A 20,101-nucleotide genomic window follows, 5' to 3' on the forward strand; every position below is an offset into this window, starting at 1 on the left:
AATTATCTATCATCCAATTTGTTTCTCATCTCTTGGTTACCTTGTTAGGCTTCCTTATCCATGAAAATATTGGTTTTAATATTTTTGGTGTGGGCCATTGGGCCTTTTCTTTTGTCAGTATACCCCTCGATTTCAAATTTAAAAATGGTAAAATGAACCTCAAGAGAATCGTATAAATAAATGAAAGGTTGTTGTGTTACCTGACTATTATTGAGGGGTATTAGAACACATCTCTTGAATAAATTTGTTTAATTTATTTTTTCATTTTAATTTTAACCATAGTAACATCTATGGTGTTACGGGTCAATTTCGACCCATATATATTTACTTCAAGAAAAAGGCTAAAAAGTATTTTTTTCAGCAACAGAACTTTAATACAAACACAAAATGAAAAGCAGAACAAGTCATAACACAAAATATAGATTTGCAAGGTCAAACAAACCAACAACCAATCAAGCAAATCAAGTTAAGTTCAAGTTCAAGTTAAAGTATCAATGATTGTCACACACACTCAAGGTGCAGCAAAATTATTCTCTGCATTTGACCCATCACCCTTGATCACTCCCTGGGAGGTGAGGGGAGCAGTGAGCAGCAGCGGTGGCCGCGCCCGGGAATCATTTTTGGTGATATAACCCCCAATTCCAACCCTTGATGCTGAGTGCCAAGCAGAGAGGTAATGGGTCTCATTTTTATAGTCTTTGTTATGATTCGGCCGGAGTTTGAACTCACAACCTACCGATCTAAAGTACCAATGATTGTCACACACACATTAGGTGTGGTGAAATTTGTCCTCTGCATTTGACCCATCACCCTTGTTCACCCCCTGGGAGGTGAGGGGAGCAGTGGGCAGCAGTGGTGCCGTGCCCGGGAATCATTTTTGGTGATTTAACCCCCAAGTCCAACCCTTGATACTGAGTTCCAAGCAGGGAGGTAATGGGTCCCATTGTTAGTCTTTGGTATGACCTCCTCATCAAACTCATCAGATGTGTCTGTGTCTTCTGGATGATACTCCACATTGTCTTCCTCCTCAGAAACCTATTCATCCGTATCACTATGCTGCTCTGTGTCCTCTCCCTCATTTTCACCAAAAAATATTATCCCAAACTCCTCATTGTAAATCTTTTTTTTCATTTTTGCATGATGCAAAATGGAGATGTGCACTCTGCAAGTCACCAACTCTATACTGAATTGACCTCACATGTCTGGACATGCCTGTCTTTGTTTTAGTACTAGATAACAAGGTAAAATGAGAAGCGCCTAAAGCTCACATGATTGGTAGAGGAGCTGGATGTCAGTGTGTTCAGTTTTGGCTCTAATTATTGCTTTATTATCTTATTTTTATAATTGGGTCGAAACCAACCCTAAAGACACCAAGGTCATAATTTCAACCAGAGCATTTTATAATTTAGTGGAAAAAAAAAAGTTTTATTTTGTTGAAATAGAGGTTCCTGACAAAGTCAAAAAGCCTTGATGCAAAAAACTAATATTTATGTAGTTCTTTTATGCATTCAAAAACTAAAACGGGTCGGTGCCGACCCTAACACAAGACGAAGGTTAAGTGTTTTTTTTTTTAAACTCTTATTTATTCCATAAAGTAGGACTGCACTGGATAAATAGTTTAAAATAAAAAAATAAAAAAATATATCTATTCCATAAAGTAGGACTGCACTGGATAAATAGTTAAAAAAAAAAAAAAAAAAATCTATTTGATTTGTAAAACAAATTCACCAATTCCGGTCTAACTTTTGTAAGATATTTGCTATTGCGAAATATATTTAGCTCAAATTGTGTCTATTTCCTGTCAAATGGTAGCTGTGTTTTTTACTGTGTAGGCAGATATTAAAGAAAATGAGTTTTAACATCTGGATCACACGGGGACTGAACCAATACATGGCATTTAAGTTAAAATGGTCAAACAAGGCAATCAGTTTTTTATTTTCCAATGAATTAACTGGATATAACAGAGAACCTTAGATAATACAGTACATGCAGTCATTATGTCATCAGTCATTACAAAAGCACAAGCACAGTATATCAAAACAGTGATAATTCATCAGTCCATGAAGATAATTTCAGAATAGGCTTACAGTTAATGTTGCAATCTAAAGGAAGTCTGACATATTGCAAAACTGGTAATTAAAGCCAATAACATTTTCAGTTACATGGGAAAATATGAGAGTGATCTTAATAAACACCAAGCAACTGCAAAGCAACAGATACAGACAAGATGATGACCCCAAAGTATCCGATATAGCCATAGGCGCCATGCATCCTCTTTGCTGGATCTGCAATGAAACAGGTCAAATTATTTTTAATAAGTATGACAACAGTTGGCGTAGCAAATGTTACAGTGAACCTTGTAAGATCCGACCAAAACATCTGATCTTACTTGCGAACATTAGGCTTAGAAGAAAGAAGAAAAGTGGATGATATCTATTTAATAATAAAAATAAATCAGCAAAAATGCGAGTGAGTGTGTCATCATCTTGGCGAAGCAGTTGGAGCGTATCGCTGCAAGTCTGCACCATACTGAAGCGGAATTGGTAGATAAGACAAGCCAATGTTAAAATAATATCTAAACATTTATCCATGGAAATATGGACAGGCTGCTGATGGTGTGTTTGATGGAGAAGTAACTAAAAAGTAGATACTATAGAATTTCACTCTCTAAGGTTAATGTTGTACAATATAATTACATTACTTTGTAAAACTACTGTAATTGTTAGCAGTACATACTACTGCAGGGGTGTCCAAACTGCAGCCCGTGGCTCATTTTGTATTGACGCACGACACTATCTACATTAGCTCTATGGCTAACACTGACACATATACAGGCATCTTATTGGTTAGATTAGCTATGACACTAATTTGCTTGGTTATGTATGACACAAAGGTACATTGTGTATTTTTTGTTCAGATAGTTCAGCCTATATCGATTGAGCTGTATTGTATTTATTTTAATGATGTAAAAATGTACCAACGTGGTCCCCGCACTCTTAAATGTTGCTATATCTGGCCCTTGCTGAAAAAAGTTTGTTCTATTATACTGTTTACAAACAACAGTTCTTCTTTTCTTGTTTTTATTTAAAGGCCTACTGAAACCCACTACTACCGACCACGCAGTCTGATAGTTTGTATATCAATGATGAAATCTTAACATTGCAACACATGCCAATACGGCCTGGTTAGCTTACTAAAGTGAGATTTTAAATTTTGCGCGAAATATCCTGCTGAAAACGTCTCGGTATGACGACGTCAGCGCGTGACGTCACAGATTGTAGCGGACATTTTGGGACAGCATGGTGGCCAGCTATCAAGTCATCTGTTTTCATTGCAAAATCCCACAGTATTCTGGACATCTGTGTTGGTGAATCTTTTGCAATTTGTTCAATGAACAATGGAGACAGCAAAGAAGAAAGCTGTAGGTGGGAAGCGGTGTATTGCGGCAGGTGTTGTGCTGGATAACGCACCCCCGCCGTAGAATGCACCCCCTGACTGTTTTGCCGGATAACACAGCCGATGTTTCATTGTTTACAATTCCGAAAGATGACAGTCAAGCTTTACCATTGGCCTGTGGAGAACTGGGACAACAGAGACTCTTACCAGGAGGACTTTGAGTTGGATATGCAGACGCGGTGCCGTGAGTACGCATGCAGCTGTGGCTTCCAAACATTTGATCGCTTGCCCGTACGTGCGTGCCGCTATGTGCATGTCACGTACGTAACTTTGCGGACTTTGGGGAAATATATGTGCTGTATGAACTTTGGGGAGGTGAACGGTACTTTGGGCTGTGGGATTGAGTGTGTTGTGCAGGTGTTTGAATTGTATTGGCGGGTTATATGGACGGGAGGGAGGAGGTGTTTGTTATGCGGGATTAATTTGTGGCATATTAAATATAAGCCTGGTTGTGTTGTGGCTAATAGAGTATGTATATGTCTTGTGTTTATTTACTGTTTTAGTCATTCCCAGCTGAATATCAGGTCCCACCCGCCTCTCACAGCATCTTCCCTATCTGAATCGCTCCCACTGCCCTCTAGTCCTTCACTCTCACTTTCCTCATCCACAAATCTTTCATCCTCGCTCAAATTAATGGGGAAATCGTCGCTTTCTCGGTCCGAATCGCTCTCGCTGCTGGTGGCCATGATTGTAAACAATGTGCAGATGTGAGGAGCTCCACAACCTGTGACGTCACGCTACTCGTCTGCTACTTCCGGTACAGGCAAGGCTTTTTTTATCAGCGACCAAAAGTTGCGAACTTTATTGTCGATGTTCTCTACTAAATCCTTTCAGCAAAAATATGGCAATATCGCGAAATGATCAAGTATGACACATAGAATGGACCTTCTATCCCCGTTTAAATAAGAAAATCGCATTTCAGTAGGCCTTTAAAAAAAATGGTGGATGTTTTGGGGGAAAAAGTACCAATTAAATTGATTTTAGTTTATTTCTACGGCGGGCCATGATTAAATTACGTGGCAGGCCAGATTTCCTGTGTACTTACTTAACTTAGCACATTTTTCACATTTTATGAAATGGTAAATTTAGGGTTTTTATTGGCTGTTATCTATAATCACCAAAATGATTAAGAAATACATTCTTGTAATAATTCCTAAATCGTATTAATTGCAAATGGCAGTCTCTTACTTCCGGTGTAGTATCCCCAGGCATAGGAAAGCCTGCTGGTCACCCAAATGGCCCCAAGTACTGATGCTGACAACTGAAGTAAAACAAAAAAAGTCAAACATTAATGTCGTATTATAATCAACGACCGTGAAAATGTGCTTAGTCATTGTGACAATCGGGTCCTGATTGCTATCAAAGGCAATGAGTGCCAAAGTTCATTTAAGTCACTCCCACATATGCGTGGAGAAACACTTTATGATGCATATATTTATGATAAATACAAATACTCACTGGGTAGACAAGGGCTGCAATGGTCTGGAAAACAAGCCACTGAGGATACACTTCAAGTGTATTTTGATGTGCTCTCTGGATACAGTTGAACACTTGCTCCTTGTCGCTGTACATCGTTGGATACTGCACAAAACAGCACAGAAAGAGTATTTAAAGAGAAAATAAATACACAGAGATTTTACCAATCCACTTGAATGGTAAAACATCACTACCTTAACATCGTACTTCTTCCTCGCTGCTCCAACTTTCACAGCTAGATATCCGAGCATAATCCAGCTGTACAGATAAGTGAATATGACATATCCAAAGTGGGGGGGCAAAACTGTCAGAATATCCATCTTTGGTCGTCGATATTTAGCTTATTTCACAGGTGGCAGGCAGGTGAAGTTTGCGAGAGTGTGAGCGGAGCAGTGGGTATTGCACAGCTCTTTAAAGTGGGATGTGTAAACCATCGCGAGACCTCCGGTGGCTTTGTACAAGTAGTGAATGAAATATCGCGAGACATATTATGTAAAGGACGTCCACGGCATATAACGAAATTTCAACGACACATTTTAGTTCCTAAAGTTTTTATTCATCACATTCTTATCACTTTGTCATTCACAGACAATTTCACAATTTGGTTTTACAATATCACATTTTACAGTGCATTAAACTGTCTCGTACATACTTGCATTGCACATTTCGGCGTTTCCCCATAATCATTTACTTGATTAACCTACAATGCGGAGGTACGTATTATGGGTAAAATATTCACAAAAGTACATTTCTTATATTACAAAATGGGCTTCGAATGCCTTAATTCAGAAACGCCGGTAGAGGGCGTCAAATAAGAAGAAGCAGAAGAAAGCGTAAGACTAAGAAGAAGAAGCACGTGACGGCCCGGGAGTTTGGACTGGAGCGGAAGTGGAAGTGGACCAAGGATCAGTGGCAAGGGTATAGTGCATGTTATAAGTAGACACAGCATTGGCTGCTGTGACGCGAGAAATTCGGCCGCCAATTTGAAGTGGTGATGAGGAGCCGGCGAGCAGCCCAAACTGACAGTTGTCAGGTAGAAAACAAAGATGCAGTGCTGGTGTTCAGCGTTTTCCTGCTCAAATGAGCGGACTGTTGAAAATAGGAGTCGGGGGATTACTTTTTACAAGTAAGGATTCTTAAAAGGACTAGTTGTTAAAGATCCCTAAATATTCAGCACAACAATTAAAATGGGGTTGGAGATGTCCCCATGGGTGGTGTGGAGTTTGGCAATAAACACGTATTTTGTGAAAAGAATACAACCCCAAAAGGGACAAGTGGTAGAAAATGGATGGATGGAATATTACCACAGAGTTGAGAAGGAGCAAAGATCTTCAATAGTACTGAAATCGTAGGCGATAGCAAACAAGAATATGACCATAATAGAATTGCTTGTCAATTAAATTAATTACATTTAAAAATGTCATACTTGAATAACATAAAGTTGAAATAAATGATGAAGATAAAGATTGTAAAAGCCAAAAGGGGTAAAAGTTAGGACCACAGTCCAGATTGTGTGGTGTGTGTGTGTGTGTGTGTGTGTGTGTGTGTGTGTGTGAGGGGGGAGGGGGGTAATATATGTTAGCTAACTAGACAATCAGATGGGCAGTGGCTATACAGTATTATACAAGTCTAAATTTAGTCCAGATTTCCAACCCAATTTTTATGTAGGATATACGCATGTATATACTGTATAACCTAATCATATTGCTTCTTGAATTTAAAAATAGCTGACTGTTTTTCCCCCCCTTCCCTGGGATTATATTCCCAGTTTTGATCTCGGACGTCTGGTCAATTATAGCATATAAGAATATTCTATTACTGTTAAGCAAACTATGAATAATAAAACACGCCAAAACATGTGTCCTTTATCATAGCTACACGTATGACAAAAAAACGTGTGAAAATCAGTGGTATTCAGTGAGGTAAGATTAATTAAATGCGCTGACAGTTCATTGCTCCTGCCAAATGAATTGCATTGAGTGGAGCGGATCACCACTCCAAGATGGCGCCCCCGCGTCTTGTCAGCGGCAGTAGCGGTCGATACTGCGTCTACTTATAAGATGTCTATGATCGTGACGGGATGTATGAGGAAGGTATAAGCTCTGTCCCAATTCGGGGTCTGCATCCTTCGAAGGGCGAATTTGAAGGCCGCTTACGTCACAACGCTGCGCGAAGGCTGTCCCATTTCATTCAAATTTCGAAGGCTCCTCCAAATGCAGCCGACGAATGCGCCCTCCTTTTCCCTGTATTCGGAGTATACAAGAGATCTCACATCAGGGCATGAAAAAACTCAACCCAATTCATATGAACATAAACTAAAGGACAGAGAAAACTAAGAAGGAAGGAAGATGGAAGTACAATCATGCTGACTGGGAACAATTTAGGGAAATTACAGACATTAAATTAAAAGGAGGTTGATATAAATCAAGATATTGAGCAACTTAATACAGATATTACAAAGTGCATAATGGAAGCAGCCAAACATAGTATACCGAGGAGTAGAATAGGGAATAAAAGGAAGATTGTGCCGTGGTGGACGCAAGCATGCACAGACGCAATAAAAAAAACGAATAAAGCTTTCAGAATATTAAGAAGAGCTCATAATTTTCATGATATGATCCAGTATAAGAGGCAACAAGCTAAAGTAAGGTACGTTATTAAAAATAGTATTGGAGAACATTTTGGAAATCAATAAATAGAACTACTCAGTTAGGCCAGGTGTAGGGAATGATCAAGAACAGGTCAGGGATCAGAAGAGAACATAAACATCATGAAATATGGGACACAGTGTGTGGTAGGAAATGAAGAAAAGAGAAAACTGTTAGCAAACACATTTGTTAAAATGCACAGCAATGATAATTTGAGAAATGAAGAAAAGAGAAAAAAAACAATGAATTTGAATATTGGGGAAATGACAGATGATAAGGATAATGGCTTTAGAAACACAATAGATATGACATTTTCTATGAGTGAATTGGGTCGAATATTGAAACAGAGTAAAAATACAGCCCCAGGAAAAGACCAGGTATAGACCAGATGATCAAAAACTTAGGTAAGATAGGCAAAGAAGTGGTTTTGAAATGATATAATTGGATATACAAATAAGGAAAATTACCAGCTGAGTGGAAAGAAGCTGTAGTAATTCTAATATGCAAACTAGGAAAAGACCCGGAAGAGGCAGGTAATTATAGGCCAATACTATTGACTTCAAACTTGGGCAAATTATGGAAAAAGTGATTAATGAAAAACTAGTATATTATTTAGAGTCAAAAGAAATAGTAAAAAAAACTACCAAAGTGGATTTCGGAAAGGAAGAAACACAAAGGACCCAGAAGTGCAGCTGGAAGAGGGAATTAGACAAATTTATTAGACAAATTAATGAACAAAGTATAATTGCAGTATTTTTTGACATAGAGAAAGCTTATGATATGTTGTGGAAACAGGGGTTGTTGATGAAATAAAATGAAATAGGGATTAAAAAATAATGTAGAGATGGATAAAAGACTTCTCAACAAGTAGAAACATTTGAGTAAAAGTAGAGAATGACTATAGTACAACATATGAAGTGGAAGATGGGACATCGCAAGGGAGTATACGTCCAGTACTGTTTAACGAATGATAAATTAAGTGTTTAGTAAAGTGGAAGAATTAGTGGAGGTGGCACTGTTTGCTGATGATGGAGTGATGTGGAAGAGATGTAGAAATACTAATTTAGTAAAGAAGATTCAAAGCGGTAAAAAAAAAAGTTCAAGAATTGGGAACAGCTTGGGGTTTAAGATTCTCTGTTGGAAAAACTAAAGTCATGAATTTTACAAAAAGGAAGGTTCAAAACAAGCTCCAAATTAAACTTTATGGAGAAAATATAGAAGAAGTATAAGTATTGGGGGTTAAATCACCAAAAATGATTCCCGGGGGCGGCCACCGCTGCTGCCCACTGCTCCCCTCACCTCCCAGGGGGTGATCAAGGGTGATGGGTCAAATGCAGAGAATAATTTCGCCTCACCTAGTGTGTGTGTGACAATCATTGGTACTTTAACTTTAACTTAATTTAACTATTTAGGAATACACTAAGAAAAGGCATTGAATCTTAGGGATGCTGAATGCTGGACAACAGAATGCTGGACGACAGCAAAAACTTACAGCCTGTGGAGCAGCAGACGGCGTCCACAAAGTACATACTTACATGACATGACAATCAACAATGTCCCCACAAAGAAGGATAGCGTCTGCACAACTGAAATATTCTTCATTGCGAAAACAAGGCAGGTGCGGGGAATAGCGTTCAAGGAAGACATGAGAGTCGGGACCCGGGGTGGACCACTCGCCTGTGCATCGGTTGGAGACATCTCTGTGCTGCTGACTCGTCTCCGCTCGAGATGGTCTCCTGCTGGCCCCACTATGGACTATACTCTCACTATTATGTTAGATCTACTATGGACTGGACTTTCACAATATTATGTCAGACCCACTCAACGTCCATTGCATCCGGTCTCCCCTAGAGGAGTTGGGGCGTCACCCACATATGCGGTCCTCTCCAACGTTTCTCATAGTCATTCACATCGACGTCCCATTGGGGTTGTGAGTTTTTCCTTGCCCTTATGTGGGCTCTGTGCCGCGGATGTCGTTGTGGCTTGTGCATCCCTTTGAGACACTTGTGATTTAGGGCTGTGTAAATAAACATTGATTGATTGATTGATTGATGAAACTGCTATAGGAAAATACCAACAAAAGAGGAAAAGCCACCAAAATAGGAGCCCAAGACAAGAACTAAAACACTACACACAGGAAAACACCAAAAAACTCAAAATAAGTCACGGCGTGATGTGACAAGTCGTGACAGTACATCCACTTTGAGACAAGAGTTAAAGTGATGCATGCCTGGTTATGGTTTGAATTCATATCCAACAATTGCGAGAACAACTTTTTATCTTCAATATTGGCTACTGAGTTTCATTTTTGTTGTGTTTTCTGCTGGTGATGTGCCTCAGAATTTTTTTCAATGAAAAAAATGTGCCTTGGCTCAGAAAAGGTTGAAAAACACTGGACTACAGGCTTCCATCTCGGTCCACAATCCATATCGAAAGGTGGCGGTAGTGCGCACCATAAAGTTGCCTGCCAACTGCCATCATACCAGAAAAGAAGAAGAAGCAGCACCACGTGACTGACTGGAAATTTCCAGAAGCCTAGTAAACGGTTGTTCTACTCGCTGTGTTATAGTTGTGTTGTAGAAAGACGTGGTCAATCTCGGAAATTTATCAAACCAGAGACTTTATTTTCAACACTTTTTAAAACATTTTGCTTGCTGCTTCGTAGAAATTGACTGGACTGCACAGTGTGCTGGTTTATATCGTCGTCACTTTATAAACGGGTTCAACTCAAGCGACCGACCGCCATTTGGTAAGTCTTTTGTCTACTGCTTCTTGTTATAACTCGCATCTACCAATAGCTTTATAACCCATATCTACATATATCTTTAATTTAAATATTGTTTTATTCTTTTGGTTTCAGCCAATAGAGCCTGGCCAAGGAGCGAAAACATTCTCCTTAAAGATGGCTACTTTTAAGATAGCTAGCAAGCTTACGTCATCTGGAATTTTCCAGTACGTGGTCGTTACGCAACGTCGCCTTAGTACAGACAAGGCCAAACACGGTTGCGCAATCAGCCTTTAATTTAGTCAATTTATGTTTTCTTGGTTGCTGTTGCAATTTTATTTCAGGTACTCCGTAATACACGGGTTTCAAACTTAAGGCCCGCCGCCATGTTTATGTGGCCCGCGAAAGCCTGGAAATAATATGCATTAATAAAGTACTAAATCTTTTTTTACTAAATGCATTTGTTATTCTATTTTGACATTCAAAATGTAATAATTGCATATTTTAAACCTTAATTTTATCTAATAATGCAGAAAAATACTATACATTAAAAAAAAAATGTGTTAAAATAAATACTTACATATCTGCTTGACTTTGATTTCAACGCAAGTAATCCATCATTTTGTATGCTGTAAAAAAGGACAATATACTTTATAGTAAAGTTCTGGTGACTGAACTGCCATTTTTACTGTAAAATCTTTGGTATGTTTTTTCAAATATACATTAATACACTATAAAAACAATATACATTCTTAAATATAAAAACTGTCAGTTCCTTGCATTAATTTGACCGTTTTCTATTCCATTTACATTAATATTCTGTAAAATAAAAACACTGCACATTTTTAAGACTGAGGTGCCAGTTTTTGGCAATAAAATCTAAAGGTAGTGTTTTTTAGCGCGTACGTAAAAAAAGATCAAATGCATAGGCAAATATATATATATATGTATTAGATATACCTTTATATTTAAATATTATTCATTGTTACCAGCATCCCTCTGAGGGCAACCACAACTGCGATGTGGCCCTCAATGAAAACAAGTTTGACATGCCTAAAATGATTTTTGTTCCCCCCAGCTTGTGGAAGACAATGACCAAGAGAGACGAGTGCGATCCAATGGCCCACAGTTGTGATAAGAGTAGCCCTTCATCCCACTGCTCCAGTTCTGAAAGTAGCCCCTCCTCGACTTCTGGCAGCAACAAGGGACAACACAGGTCTTCATCATGCAGCAGTGGTTCCTCCTCTCGTTCCAGGTCCCGCTCGCATCCTCGTTGCCATAGACATTCCCACTGTCGCGGCCATCGAAAGTACAGTCGTGACCGCCGCCATCCATCACGCAGCCACAGAGCACACTCTCGATCCTACAGCCGCTCACCCTCGCCAGACAGGTAAGGGAGAACAGGGTGACATTCAGTACGTGTCTATACATTAAATTAGTCTGATTTCTCAAATAGTTTGGCTCTAAATAAGTCACCTACAACCCATGGAAACACCTTAATCCGATCGTTTGATTTTTGAAAAGTCGGACTAACACAACTGGATTATGCAATTGAAAACCAGATCTCTCGAGGGGGCTGGAGAGGACCCTTATATCACGCATGTGCCAGTCTCAACACGTGGGATTTAACTCTGAAGCAGATACCATTCAATAAAAACATAGCAACAACTGTAATGAAGAGGAGACTTTATTTTTTTCAAAAAATAAAAACATAACATTTTGAAGTGCAAAATAGATTTATATAAGAAGGTAGAAAGTTGTAAAGGATTCACAATGCCTAATGTGATGTCATAGGTCAATCAGAAAAGTAATTCATTTATCCGTGCGAAAAGGAAATAAGCGACACCCAGTGTACGGAAGGCCCATGGCATATGACCGATTAGATTAGTCCCATTAGAGAGAGTGCATGGACATTTGGACTTCACAAATAGGTGTGGAAAGACAAAAAACCGAACTATTTGAGAAATCAAGACTCATTTAGTGTATGGAAACATAGTGATTGTGACAACCAACCCCGCAAAATGAAAAAGGCCAATTTAAATTTGAAAGTTTAATGCATTGAAAAGTTGAAAAAACACAACTTAATGCATTGAAAAGTTGAAAAAACACAACTTAATGCATCGAAACTAGGGATGTGTGCTGAATTCGGTACTTTAATAGGCACCGACCAAATTTCGTCACTACTACAGAGTATTGATTCACATAAAATCAAATAGTGCCATATTTCGATACTTATGTTGCACATGACGTCATGTTTGGTTGCTGACTAAACACAGACTAAAAGGAAACAATCACTCAATCAGCACTCAAGACGGACTCAGCCACACACCCTCAAAGTAATGTTGCAATTTTCAGCACCGACGAAGCAAGTACGGTATGCTTGGTAGAGGGGCTACTATTAACATTAGCGATTTTATTTGGTCATGAAAACTACAACCAAGATGAATGTTACAAACCAAACATCTGGTGTGTAATAAGCACAAGAGTCATAGTATAATCACTTTTGTGTGGTGCAACATAACACATTAGCTTCATGGAAAAAGCTACTTCAAAGTTAAACATACCATAGATAGCATATACAGTACTACCATCTAATGTCTTGGAAGTGCTACTGCATTGCAAATGAAATAAGAAAACAAGATATAGCAACTGGACAGCACTGTTATCATAATCAGCATATTGTTAAATGTTGTATTTTATTTTGAAACAATTAACATTTATCAACACACTAAAGTACCGAAAATTGGTGCCATTAAACACCAGTATCGGTTCCCAGGTACTGGATCGGTTCAATTGTGAACATGATTTATACATAATTGTACCGTATTTTCCGCACTATAAGGCGCACCTAAAAACCACACATTTTCTCAAAAGCTGACAGTGCGCCTTATAATCCGGTGCGCCTTATATATGGGTTAATATTAATATTAATTTTCATAAAGTTTAGGTCTCGCAACTACGGTAAACAGCCGCCATCTTTTTTCCCCGTAGAAGAAGCGTGCGGTGCATGCTGGGATATGTGACGTTTCATTTCCATTTGTGTGTTTATGTAAAGACCCCAAAATGGCTCCTATTAAGTGTGTTGTCTGTCTAATTATAAATAATGCAGACGAGGCGTGTTAACTGAGTTCTCAACGTTTACTCACAGCGTGCTCATAACCACATTCTAACTGCCAGCACATACAACAACGCTTCTCAGGGCTACCGCGCATGCTCGTCACTATCGTTGCATGCTGGGTAGTGTAGTTATATTTGCTAGCTCATAACATCACATTAAGAGACACGCTTACGCGCTTAATTCAATACTCGCCGTCATTCCGGGTGGATTGACAAAAGACCTCCAGCCGCTAGATATTGGTGTCAACAGGGCATTCGAAGCTAGACTGCTAACTGCGTGGGAACAATGGATGACCGAAGGCGAACACACCTTCACTGAGACAGCGAGACGGAGCCGGCCATTTTGGATCCCACATTCGCCCAACTTTTCAATTCGTACACCGAAAGAGAAGAATTCGAGGGATTTATGAATGAAGAATAACTTCAGAAAGTGAGCGTTATGTTTATTTTGTGTGTTGTGACATTAACGTTCGAGCAACATTATGTTGCTATTGCTCTGCACTATTTTGAATTTTACTATGTTTGTGATTGCACATTTGCGTACATTTTGGGAGTGAACAGAGTTGTTAGAACGCTGGTTTTTAATATATTATTAAAGTTTGACTGACCTATCTGACTGTTTTTTTGACATTCCTTTAGCGCAGTTAGATGCGGCTTACAACACGGGGCGGCTTATAGGTGGACAACGTTTTGAAATATGCCGTTCATTGAAGGCGCGGCTTATAACCCAGGGCGCCTTATGGTGCGGAAAATACGGTAACCCAAAATGAGCAAGGAACATAACAAGTATCTTTAGGCCAGCTTACTGTATATGTGATGTATGAATATTGGCATGTTCTGATCAGGGTTTTATGCTGCCGTATCCTTTACTTATACAACACCTAACAAAAGCAAAAACTACTATCGTATTTTTCGGAGTATAAGGCGCACCAGCCGAAAATGCATAACAAAGAAGGAAAAAAACATATAAGTCGCACTGGAGTATAAGTCGCATTTTTTGGGGAAATGTATTTGATAAAACCCAACACCAAGAATAGACATTTGAAAGGCAATTTAAAATAAATAAAGAATAGTGAACAACAGGCTGAATAATTGTACGTTATATGGCGCATAAATAACCAACTGAGAACGTGCCTGGTATGTTAACGTAACATATTATGGTAAAAGTCATTCAAATAACTATAACATATAGAACATGCTATACGTTTACCAAACAATCTGTCACTCCTAATCGCTAAATCCCCTGAAATCTTATACGTCTAGTCTCTTACGTGAATGAGCTAAATATTATTATTTGATATTTTACGGTAATGTGTTAATAATTTCTCACACAAGTCGCTCCTGAGTATAAGTCGCACCCCCGGCCAAACTGAAAAAAACTGCGACTTATAGTCCGGAAAATACGGTACTCATTTAAATCTTTTGGATTTTGCCACCAAAGTAATCCAGTGTCCAGGGACTTGTTCCCTAATTTGTCAATATTACTAAAAACAACAAAAAAATATTTTCAGAGTGTAAAAATATGGACATAGTCACTTTAGTATCTTGTTAATTTCCTGTTAATATTTGCTTACTTTCTGTTCTAACACTTCTTAATGTTTACTAAGCACTTGTTTCTTGGTGTTGTTTAAAGTTAACTTAGCTTAGTTTAGTTATTCGTGTGCCTGCTGCTGTGTTAACTCCAGTGATAATGCTAATGTTATCTTGGATACTAAGAAATGCAGCTAATTACCGTATTTTCCGCACTATAAGGCGCACCGGATTATTAGCCGCACCTTCTATGAATTACATATTTCATAATTTTGTCCACCAATAAGCCGCCCCGGACTATAAGCCGCGCCTACGCTGCGCTAAAGGGAATGTCAAAAAAACAGTCAGATAGGTCAGTCAAACTTTAATAATATATTAAAAACCAGCGTTCTAACAACTCTGTTCACTCCCAAAATGTACGCAAATGTGCAATCACAAACATAGTAAAATTCAAAATAGTGCAGCGCAATAGCAACATAATGTTGCTCGAACGTTAATGTCACAACACACAAAATAAACATAGCGCTTACTTTCTGAAGTTATTCTTCATTCGTAAATCCTTCGTCTTCGGTGTCCGAAGTGAAAAGTTGGGCAAATTTACGATCCACTGGCAGATGTTGGCGTCGTCTGGCGCTGCCTCCTCGTCTTAGTGAAGGTGTGTTCGCCTTCTGTCTTCCATTGTTCCCACGCAGTTAGCAGTCTAGCTTCGAATGCCCTGTTGACACCAATATCGAGCGGCTGGAGGTCTTTTGTCAATCCACCCGGAATGACGGCGAGTATTGAATTAAGCGCGTCAGCGTGTCTCTCAATGTGCTGTTATGAGCTAGCAAATATAACAACTACACTACCCAGCATGCAACGATAGTTACGAGCATGCGCGGTAGCCCTGAGAAGTTCCCACGCAGTTAGCAGTCTAGCTTCGAATGCCCTGTTGACACCAATATCTAGCGGCTGGAGGTCTTTTGTCAATCCACCCGGAATGACGGCGAGTATTGAATTAAGCGCGTCAGCGTGTCTCTCAATGTGCTGTTATGAGCTAGCAAATATAACAACTACACTACCCAGCATGCAACGATAGTTACGAGCATGCGCGGTAGCCCTGAGAAGTTCCCACGCAGTTAGCAGTCTAGCTTCGAATGCCCTGTTGACACCAATATCTAGCGGCTGGAGGTCTTTTGTCAATCCACCCGGAATGACGGCGAGTATTGAATTAAGCGCGTAAGCGTGTCTCTCAATGTGCTGTTATGAGCTAGCAAATATAACAACTACACTACCCAGCATGCAACGATAGTTACGAGCATGCGCAGTAGCCCTGAGAAGCGATGTTGTATGCTGGGAGTTCGAATGTGGTTATGAGCACGCTGTGAGAAAACGTTGAGAACTCAGTTAACACGCCTCGTCTGCATTATTTATAATTAGACAGACAACACACTTAATAGGAGCCATTTGGGGTCTTTACATAAACACACAAATGGAAATGAAACGTCACATATCCCAGCATGCACCGCGCGCTTCTTCTACGGGGAAAAAAGATGGCGGCTGTTTACCGTAGTTGCGAGACCTAAACTTTATGAAAATGAATCGTAATAAAGCGCACCGGGTTATAAGGCGCACTGTTAGCTTTTGAGAAAATTTGTGGTTTTTAGGTGCGCCTTATAGTGCGGAAAATAGGGGAGTGGCTTCACACTGTGTGGAGACACATAATTAGCTGTTAGCCGCTTGTCAGCCGGAAGACTATAACGGAGGGATCGGCATTGGCAATCGCATATTTTTTCACATAAATTGTCCGGTAGCCGATCGACAGGTACATCCCTAGTTAGAATGAAGTTCAATTATAGTGCTAGTAACAAGGAGAGAAATATGATTTCTTGCCAGTATCAAGGCTAACAGTCAAACAACCTTAACTATAGCTTTCACTTCACATAATTGTTATAAACCGATAGTGTAACAGCTTAGTAAACAAATACTGATAAGCTGAACATTTACAATTTGACATGAAAAAACACAAAAAGTCATCTTACTTCAACTGTCTTGCTCCAGAGAAAACTACGTAGATGAGCTCATTCAGTAAAGGTTTAAAACACACTTGGAATGACAGCGCCTTATGGTGGCGAGATATAATTAATTTGACAATCTCTCCTACACTTCCCTACTACAGGTACCGCAGACACTCCAGCTCCAGGTCTCACTACAGGTATTCGTTTGGTTGGAAAAAGAACAGCACCACTCAGAAGCAATTTGACAGGTTTTCAAAATCGCCATCCACATCCTACAGCAGCCCTTCAGCATCCTCAGGAAGCTTGAGCTTGGAAGGTAATTGGAAGAGTTAAAACAGCATACACATTTTCAACTATTGTCATATTTGTACACGATAACATACTAGTTTTTCCTCAGATAAAAGAGAACTACTAAAAACGGCAAAGGTCGCCATAAAGCAGCAGAGAGCAGAGAAACTGAAACTTCCTGAGCGTGTTAAACCAATCCTGCCAGAGGAGCCAGATTGGGGGGAACCCTTTACAGGGCCATGGGTGAGACCACTCCCTGAAAAGATGTGGTCACAGGTGGGTGTCTGCCCTACTGCTATTAACACATCACACTACTAAGATTAGGTCTGGTCAGAGTCCAGTAAGTGCCATTCTGAAAGCAAGTTGTTTGCAGTAAATCAGCAATACATCACAGTAGAGAAAATATGCTAACTAAACATGAATGAAGTAAGTGTACCGTATTTTCCGGACTAGAAGCTGCTGCTATTTTCCTACGCTTTGAATCCTGCGCTTTATAAAATGGTGCGGCTAATTGACAAATTTTTCTATGCTAACAACCATAATGTTTTGTATTCAAAAAATAATTTTCATAGAACACCAACAGACACTGAAATGTGTTATTGTTTGTTCTGTGGTGCCATCTTTTGGGCGAGTTTGCACACGACAGTGTTTCCTTCTGGTTAGTGCTTTGAACTGGAAGTAGAAGTGTCATTCCGTCTTCTAGTCATCCATATCTACTTGTATGGTATCTTCATGACTCCAAGCAACGTTTTTAAGTCTTCAACGGTACTAAACCGTCCTATGTGTGATGTCTGTAGGAGTGTTTTCGTGCCTATTAGAACGTGTGTGTAATCAAGTTGGCGTCGTTAGCATTAATGTGCTAAACTGTTTACAAGTATTTTGTGTTAGTACATTAACCTATATACTTACAGTGACATCCTGTTTGTATTGTTCCAGTTTCACAAATTCCTCAGTAAATTCACAAAAATGTCACTGTAGAGTTATTGTCTGCTAAGATGATTAGAAGGCTAGCGTCCGCAGCTAGTGATTCCCGGGCGTGGCCACCGCTACTGCTCCCCTCACCTCCCAGGGGATGAGGCTGATGGGTCAAATGCAGAGTATAGTCTCACCACACACGTGTGTGTGTGTGTGTGAGAGACAATCATTGGTACTTTTTTTTTAACTTTAGTGGGTTCGTTATGACTTTTGTTTTGTGTTACAAATACTGTTAGGAAACAATTAACGTACTTCTGTGAAAATGACTAAATTCATGTGTATATCTGCGGCTAATATATGGAAACTACTGTTTGCTTCTAAAATTTTGTGGGTCCGGCTTATATACCAGTGCGCTCTATAGTCTGGAAAATACGGTATATCATGTGCAACATATATAATAACCTTTATTTGACTCATGTGCTTTGGCAACAATATTTGAAAAAATAGTAATATCCAACTGATACTCCAATGGAGACACAATATGAACCCAAACTATTCAATACGTGTTGTGTGATGTATTTCCTGTGTCTTGTGTTGACATTTTGGAACCCTGAGGGAATGCACATACTCTCTGTATTTATTCCTGTCTTCATAGATAACATGACAGTGGTCTCCTTCACTCACCGGCACCTGGGATTAAAAGGCTGTCATGTGACTCGGGTGAAGACAATAAGTTTGCGTGAAAGGTTGACTAATGATTGCACACAATGCGTTCTTCACACTGTACTTGGATGAACACCCATGTAAATAATACACATAGCAATATGTCTACAATAAATACACAAGCTATTTGGAGGAGTGTTCTAGCACTCTATGCTATATTGACATGACAAATGTATCTATGGTTTGCAGTTGAAATGGGTCGTCGTTATTTAGCAGAATCCACCACTCGCTGATGGAGTGCGGGCGTGTGCTATATAGTGAGTCAAGAACTAAAACCTGATGAAGAAGTGGTCTCCATATGCCAAAGATAAGTTGGTACATGAGGCGCCTGCCGAAGACAACAGTGAGACTAAATCAATGTGCATGTGCTTTTATGCAGCAATATGAGATATAGAATGAGTCTACTATACAAAGTCAAAAGTGCAACACGGATTCTACTCATGTCTTACTAGTTGTGCTACTTTTGTCTTTTATGATACAGAACAATGAAGTAGAACCAACCACGGCCACCCTGAAGATTTCCCCCAAAACCAAAACCATCACTTTCAACATCAATGTAAGTGATCACAATCTGTATTATTTTGTATTTCTCAGTGTTATTTTTTTTAATACTATTTTGTATCTGCAGAACTGTGTTGCAAAGCCAACAGTGACATCGCCATCGAGCGCCAGTGTAACTGCCAACGTCGACAGCTACGAAGGCAGGAGGCCCTATGGCCACTGGATCCCTGTCATGTCCAGTGCACGCAAACCAGCACGCTACAAGTCACATTAGGATGGGCACTGCATATACTGTAAATACTGTACATATGCTCAAGTCTTTTCATAGTGACATTTTCTTTCAGATGATTTAAGTGGGAAGAAGTGAGGATATCATTCAGGTGGGATTATTTCTTTCCCTTAGTTCTGTATATGTGGTTTCAATTAAAGTATTTATTTGATGTAAAGCAAGCGGTGCATTTTTTCTTCTTATGACTGAGCTTATTTATTATTTGACAAGTACTGAATGGTGTTGTTTAGGACTACAACCACCAGGAGGTGCCACCTGGTCATGCTGACCACGTTTAGGTTGACCTCGACCAGCACTGTGTTCAGTTATAAGTGATGTCAAACCTTAGTGATTTTAGAGACTTAAATGGGGCCACAAAAAGCACTCTGCAGGCACTGAATGTTTTACAATTAAGTACGTTGTGTGGGAGTTCTCAGTGATCAGTAGCAGATACTTT

At 39.5% G+C, this 20,101-nt stretch overlaps 2 protein-coding genes across 3 annotated transcripts; one reads left to right on the forward strand and one right to left on the reverse strand.

Annotated features, from left to right (window-relative positions):
- Nucleotides 1–1,914: 1,914 nt before the first annotated feature.
- On the reverse strand, nucleotides 1,915–5,362 carry mgst3b (microsomal glutathione S-transferase 3b). The gene is made up of 4 exons (XM_061967959.2): nucleotides 5,127–5,362; nucleotides 4,915–5,037; nucleotides 4,645–4,717; nucleotides 1,915–2,285 (listed from the first exon to the last, which is right to left on the reverse strand). The coding sequence occupies exons 1-4, from the start codon at nucleotides 5,250–5,252 to the stop codon at nucleotides 2,185–2,187; spliced, it is 423 nt and encodes a 140-aa protein (XP_061823943.1). The 5' UTR covers nucleotides 5,253–5,362; the 3' UTR covers nucleotides 1,915–2,184.
- Nucleotides 5,363–10,061: 4,699 nt separating this feature from the next.
- rsrp1 (arginine/serine-rich protein 1) lies at nucleotides 10,062–19,822 on the forward strand. Of its 2 annotated transcripts, XM_061968545.2 has the most exons (7): nucleotides 10,062–10,329; nucleotides 11,384–11,695; nucleotides 17,111–17,146; nucleotides 17,228–17,265; nucleotides 17,347–17,513; nucleotides 19,357–19,431; nucleotides 19,504–19,822. In XM_061968545.2, the coding sequence occupies exons 2-7, from the start codon at nucleotides 11,397–11,399 to the stop codon at nucleotides 19,648–19,650; spliced, it is 762 nt and encodes a 253-aa protein (XP_061824529.1). In that variant the 5' UTR covers nucleotides 10,062–10,329; nucleotides 11,384–11,396; the 3' UTR covers nucleotides 19,651–19,822. The 2 variants fall into 2 exon arrangements, with proteins under 2 accessions (XP_061824529.1, XP_061824528.1); XM_061968544.2 differs by having other exon boundaries at nucleotides 10,071–10,329; nucleotides 17,111–17,265.
- The last annotated feature ends 279 nt before the right edge of the window (nucleotides 19,823–20,101 follow it).

The sequence above is a fragment of the Nerophis lumbriciformis genome, linkage group LG08 (genome assembly GCF_033978685.3).
Source record: "Nerophis lumbriciformis linkage group LG08, RoL_Nlum_v2.1, whole genome shotgun sequence".
NCBI lineage: Eukaryota > Metazoa > Chordata > Actinopteri > Syngnathiformes > Syngnathidae > Nerophis > Nerophis lumbriciformis.